Genomic DNA, 6,430 nt, shown 5'->3' on the forward strand with positions numbered 1-6,430 from the left:
GAGAGAGGGAGAGAGAGAAAGAGAGGCAGTTGAAAGACAGAGGGAAATGTGTAGTGTACACATAGTTTGTCAGCAAAAAAGCAAACGTTGTTCTTCAAGCGAGCGAGAGACGGAATTTGAGCGCCAACGAGAAAATGTTTGTTTGCGACGAGACTCTCGAAACTATCTCGCGGCGTTAGTAATTCGATTATCGGACTTTGCGAGAATGGATACGAGAGAACTGTAAACGGAACGCAAACGCCAATGGTGCCGTTACGATCTCTCCGCGATGCATTCGACAATGTGCACTCGATATTCCGATGATACACCAAGTTGTCGCGGAAAATTAAGAGCAATATAACTCGCGCTTGTCATAGGAAGAAAATCAAGTTTTGAAAACGTAAAAGCTCTCGATTTGCATTTATGCAGGACAGTATCATTGAGATTTTTTAATCGCATTTGAGAAAGACGTTTTAATTTAATCCAAAAAAAGGTATCTTCAATTTTTTGTTATAAAAGTTCGACACAACCAAACATTTAATATAATATCTCAATCACACTTGTTTCGAGATTTTCTTGGTCGCACTCTAGAGATCATTAAATGTTTCACGGTCGAGGTAACGTCGACAAAATTATCAATTCATCAAACTTAAGAGAGAAGAAAAGAGACGAAACAGTACCGAAAATAAAAATGTAAATTGCATATCAATATGTATAAAATGTATAACATTTTTCGTTAACAGCACAAATCCTGATTTCTTTGAAATTTTATCCCTAAACAAGATTATTAACTTTTCACTATGCAATCGTGTCTATTGAAATTTTTTTGAAATTTTATATTAAGAAAATAAGAGAATGCACTAAGAAAAAGAATACTGCGAGCTAAATATTTTTTATCGCCAATATCATGATATTAATAAAAAATGTTAAATTAATATTTTTACACGTAATTAGTTAAATATTTTGTTTTTTATCGATAAGATAAAGATATGCTCTTACGATACTGTCGAGTACATCAATATATTTTTAATCCGGTTGTACTGTTTGCTCTTCTCTGCTTTTCGAACACCTTGTACGTGTACGATATCGCGTGATACTCGGAACTCTCGAGTGCGACCTTGCTGATCTTAGATATTATGGGCTGCGATAGGACACGTATGTGAGTTATCGAAGCGCGATCTTCGCTTGCGGTGGAATAAAAAAAACTACCGACCAACCGACCAATGCGTCCCGTTTTTGGATATTCTAGTTTATTTTTACGTGCCGTTCGCGATAGCACAGCGACGTGATGTCACCTTCGTACGTGATTAGGCAATGAACGAGCAACGATCGAGTCTACATCTCACAATTTTTTTAGCAGTATATTTTTGTCCTCGTATTTATTCCCATTTATTAAATTATTGAGTATAAGCGCAACAAAGAATTCGACATTTCGAATTTGAAAAAAAAACTTTTTTCAATTTATAAGATTTATTTTACTTAGAATTTTCTTCGTATTTATATATTTAGCAACAGACAAAATTAATTCTCTTTCTACTACTTTTGTGAAAACGAAAAGTTAATTGTCATGAAAACATTTCTTTTTTTTTTGAGATGATAAAAATAAAAAATTAATTTAAAAATATTTAATGTATAATTAAACTACTTATTTTTTCGAGAGAAGAGTTATTTATTTATGAATTGAAAATCATAAAAATATAAAAATTTCAACACCATCATGCGTCCTCATCGCTATCGCGAACGACTATGTGAGGATATATATTGTAAAAAAAAGGGATATATATTGTAAAAAAAAATAAAATTGCGCTGTGTCCCCGAGCTCATTGTAACCGAGTCACTATGTTCAACTCGTACAAGCGTTCACTTGGACATTAGAGACGTGTAAGATGGACCGGATGGACGCGACCGAGGAGGCGACTGAGCGAATAATCCGAGAGCATTTCCGTCCATCCGATACGTTTCGTTCTATGCTACAAATTTTGGTAGATGGATTGTTGACAGGTCCGATTTCAAATTATCCGAAATTGAATGTCGCGAAATTTTTAATTAAAGCCGTGAAATCGTAGAGCCACGTTGCGAATGCGTTCTGAGATTTGTGAGCTCAACTGAGTCTCAGTTTAACGGCGTTTGTATGCAAATACGCGCGAACGCCTGTGTACACGTATGCATTTCAGCTGTATGTCGGTAGGAATCGGACGTTTCGGAGAAAATCGGCAAAATTCGGAATCTCACGAAGTGAAACTCACGAAGGAAAACCAGGAAAACCTACTCCGACAGAAAAAAAAATCCTATTCTCGTCCGTAAAACTCCACCAATATCGACAATGCGTTCTGAACGTTCCGATCATAGCGGATAGCCACAACTTGGCTTGGCGTAAAAAAAAGAAGTAAAATTAAAAAAAACTGGTTTGTTTCGATTCTTAGACGAACGAATGCATATCATAGTTGTAAATTAACAATTTGTGAAATAAAAGCTGCAAACTGTTTGTGTTAACAATACGTCACGTGCGTACGATGTGTGTGTTCTTGCCTGCCTCTGCTGCGCAACCGCAATCCCCGCCGTGTATCCAATCTCGCGTGAAACCCAGAGCGATATTATGCCGTAGGGATTGTTTATCGCTATCATAAGCCGCATCCGCGTGATACAAAGGGTAAGTGTACAGTTCATAATCTTCCATTCGAGCGTGAAACAATACCCCGCCCGAGACATGCTGCGACGCGCCTTCGAACGTCCGCGAGACAAATGACAAAGTTCAAAAGGAGCTAAATTTTTTTTTCAATAAAATAAAATTCAAATTATATATCGTATTAAATTATTGAAATTAGTCCAATTTTGTCTAAAAGTCTAAATGATTCATAATTCAGAGTTAATCACAATCTTCGGTATCGAGGAATCGCACAATTAATCGAGATGCTCGGGTTCGAAGCTCAAGATTCAAATTGCACTGTCGTGCCAACGACGTATCAACGATGTCGCGCAACATCGTACGACGTAATTTCCTCCCCTGTTGCAGGTCTCGCTCGCCCTCGGACTGGACGCGGGTGGATGGGGCGCCCTGGTGGAGCGGACGAGCGCGCACGGAGGCACCGGCAGCACCATCCTCGGGCACGGCGGTTTCACCGGGCTAGCCGGATTGGCGCGTCGCTGCGGCGTCTGCCTGGCGACGTTCCCGTCGCCGTGGCTGCTGGAACGGCATGCATTGCTGCAACACGCCGGCCAGACCAGCGACGACAAGCCGTTCACCTGCGAGCAGTGCGGCCAGCGCTATCGCTATCGATCCGCTTATGTCAAACATCGCGAGCAGAACCATCGCGCGCGGCTGCCAGCTGACAAGCTCTTCACCTGCGATGTATGCGGTATGCAGTTCAGGTATCTAAAGTCCTTTAAGAAGCACCGCCTCAACCATGCGCTTGAGCGGTTGCAACGCGCGCCCGAATCTCAGAACAGCGTGGTCGTCGTCTCAGCACCGGCCGAGCGCAGCGATCAGGTCTCGAGCACTGGCGAGCCGTCCCAGGTGGAGACTGGCAGCGATACTACCACGAATCCGGGCGATGCCGAGGAGATGCGTGGTGTATTCTCTGAGAGCGCTCGCGGTGACGAGAGCGTCTCGGAGACCGCGAGCGTTCAAGAGAACCTTGGCGACGCGGTGGAGGTACAGATGACGGAGACCACTGCCACCGGGACCGGCGGGATTGGCGGCGGTGGCGGTACCAGCAGCGAAGCCGGCGATGTGGACGACAATGTTGTCGACGATGATCGGCACGAGCCGAGCGAGGCGATGATCGATCTCGCGCGGAGCGTCACTCGCGAGGCCGATCGTCGCGAGCGACGCTTTGCCTGCCCGTTCTGCGGCAAGTGCGTGAGGTCCAAGGAGAATCTGAAGCTGCACGTGCGCAAGCATACTGGCGAACGGCCGTTCGTCTGCCTGTTCTGCGGTCGCGCCTTCGGAGGCAAGAGCGACCTGACGAGGCACCTGCGCATCCACACCGGCGAACGGCCGTATCACTGCGAGATGTGCGGCAAATGCTTCGCCCGGGCTGATTATCTCTCCAAGCATCTCACCACGCATATTCACCAGCGCTAACGCGATCGCAACTCGGCTCACTCGCCTCGGCCTCCTCGGAGCCGAAGAGCACCGCAACGACGTGCCTCTTTCTCTCCGACGCGTCCCTCCGCGCGTTGACATGCCGCGGTCGTTGCAGAGCGACTCGAGAATTGATCTTACTAAATTATACAAGTAAAAAGTATGTCACACACGCGTTATAAATAATACATTGATACATATATAATAATGACGAGGAGAACAAGAGTGCGTTCAGGAATTTAGGATATATCATTTTATCCTTGTTGTTCACTAAATGTTAAAACAAGGATAAAATAATATCTAGATGCACCCAGTTGAAGGCAGTTCTCTCTGTGCGCGCTAATCAGCAAGATATTAGATATAGAGCGCGAGGAACGAATAGCTGTATTTACGCGTTAATTATTTTCTCTCTGACAACGCTTCGAAAGACAGAAATTCTCGTCGCTCACTTCCGATTCGTGAAGTGCCGCAAGGCAGTAATGGCAATAATCCTTGCTAATGGCGCTGTTAAACTAATTTAGACGCATTTCAATAGCACAAATTAAAATCCACATCTTGAAATATTCGATCGTTCGTCATATACAAGATCATACCTCGAGTTCGCAACAACGCCTTCCGCTCTCAGCTGATCGTTGTCGAATGAAAAATCGTTCTACTCTCGAGGAGTACGAGCGTCAGATGAAACTGCTGAAGGACTCCTATTGAAATGAAGAAAGAGGAGAGAAAGAAAAAAAGGACCGCATCTATCCATCGCCGCCGGCCCAACAAGACGCGTCAATTATGGAGAGACAAGAGAGAATGTAATGAAATGCGATCGCGCGCGCGATCTCTACTACGGTTCACCAGCACGTTCGATGATGGTTTCTGCGCTACGATAGTGAGACTAACTTGTGATAATGGATATGAAACCAAAAAGGAGAAAAATGAGAAAGAATAAAAACCAAAGAACGCAACGACGCGGCGGGCGAAAGCCGACGGTCAAAGGCTTCCTTTTGTTGTCTTCTTCGTCTTCGTGCTCCATCGACAAAGTGATATATTTGTAATGTAATAGCTAACCTCGATGTATTCGATGTGTATTCGACATGTAATATAATTCGCGATGACGATGCCGCGTGCGATTACGATAATTTCTCTCTACGCGAGCTCCGTGCAGACGCGAACACGTCGGTGAACTTTTCTTTTTTTACGCGGATGAAAATCGATTCGCTTCTCGCAAAATTGAGGAGTTCAACCAATGATGATTGGGTTCATTTTTCGAAGACACGGGCAAATCAGTCTTGAACGTAAGAAAATTAAATCTTAAATTAAGTTCGATATTAGAAATTATGTAAATTTCTTAAATACTTTCCTAACGCTTCGAGATAAATTTTCCTAAGTTCTTAGGAAAGTGAATCGGAACTCTTCTCAACTCAAAAAACTCTTTCGTCGCATGAATGCCCTTTCGACAATTGTACGTGCATAGTACGTTCAATATGTCTAATATACGAAAACTAAGACAAATTATTAAAAGCCCACAATACTCACACCCAATATCTTATGTTATCAAAGCGAGGTGAGGCACGCAAACTTTTCGTGATAAACTTTTTAAAAGTCAGAGTTTCTGGCCCATTCCATTAATCTATTTTTGCTCACGAGAAAAAAAAATGAAACGCAGATAAGTATAAATTTATCACGGCGAAAGGGATCAAGAATATTGATGTTTAATATAAGATGTAAAAATCGCACAGCATGTACAGTATATGTTTTGATAATATTTATTAATTCTCTATGGACGAAATTATATATTTTGCCTGAAAAAGAAAAATGCCAATCCTATTTGCTCGAAGCTTTGATTAGAAATAAATATATATCTACATTTTACACATCTTATTGTTATTTTTAAATAGAGAATTTTCGAGATAAATTTGAATATGCATTATGACAACGCATCCTGCTTTGAGATTCTATATTAATCCATAGAGGATTAAACCGTCGAATAACTGCTTTTACGATTATCATTCGTGTAAAACGACGTGTTCGACGTTGGCACCGATCGGGAGGGTAAACCTCCTGGAAAGCGTTGCCGGTGCCTTTGAATTCCCGAATGAACGAACGAATAATCCTTTCCTTGATGATGCGGATAGCAATAATGTATATCTTTTATTTCTCCCGTCTACGTCAGAGACATCAGCGTGATTTAGGTTCGTCGTCGGGAGCCGCGAAGTAGCGTCTTGTTGCACGGTCTATATTCGGTCCTTCCAAAAATCCTCTCCATTTAGTCACTCTCTTAGATATTTATATACATGTGTATGTGCGCGATATATACACACACACACACACACATATATATATATATATATATATATATATATATATNTATATATACAC

General features: G+C 42.2%; 1 protein-coding gene across 1 annotated transcript in view; it reads left to right on the top strand.

Moving 5' to 3' along the window:
• LOC105621500 (protein bric-a-brac 1-like) overlaps positions 1-4,063 on the top strand; it is a 33,843-nt gene extending 29,780 nt beyond the window's left edge. The window contains exon 3 of the mRNA XM_012202971.1: positions 2,993-4,063. Within this exon, the coding sequence (XP_012058361.1) occupies positions 2,993-4,063 (1,071 nt within the window). The remainder of the gene's footprint in view (positions 1-2,992) is intronic.
• The last annotated feature ends 2,367 nt before the right edge of the window (positions 4,064-6,430 follow it).

The sequence above is a fragment of the Atta cephalotes genome (assembly GCF_000143395.1).
Source record: "Atta cephalotes unplaced genomic scaffold scaffold00034, whole genome shotgun sequence".
Taxonomy (NCBI): Eukaryota; Metazoa; Arthropoda; class Insecta; order Hymenoptera; family Formicidae; genus Atta; species Atta cephalotes.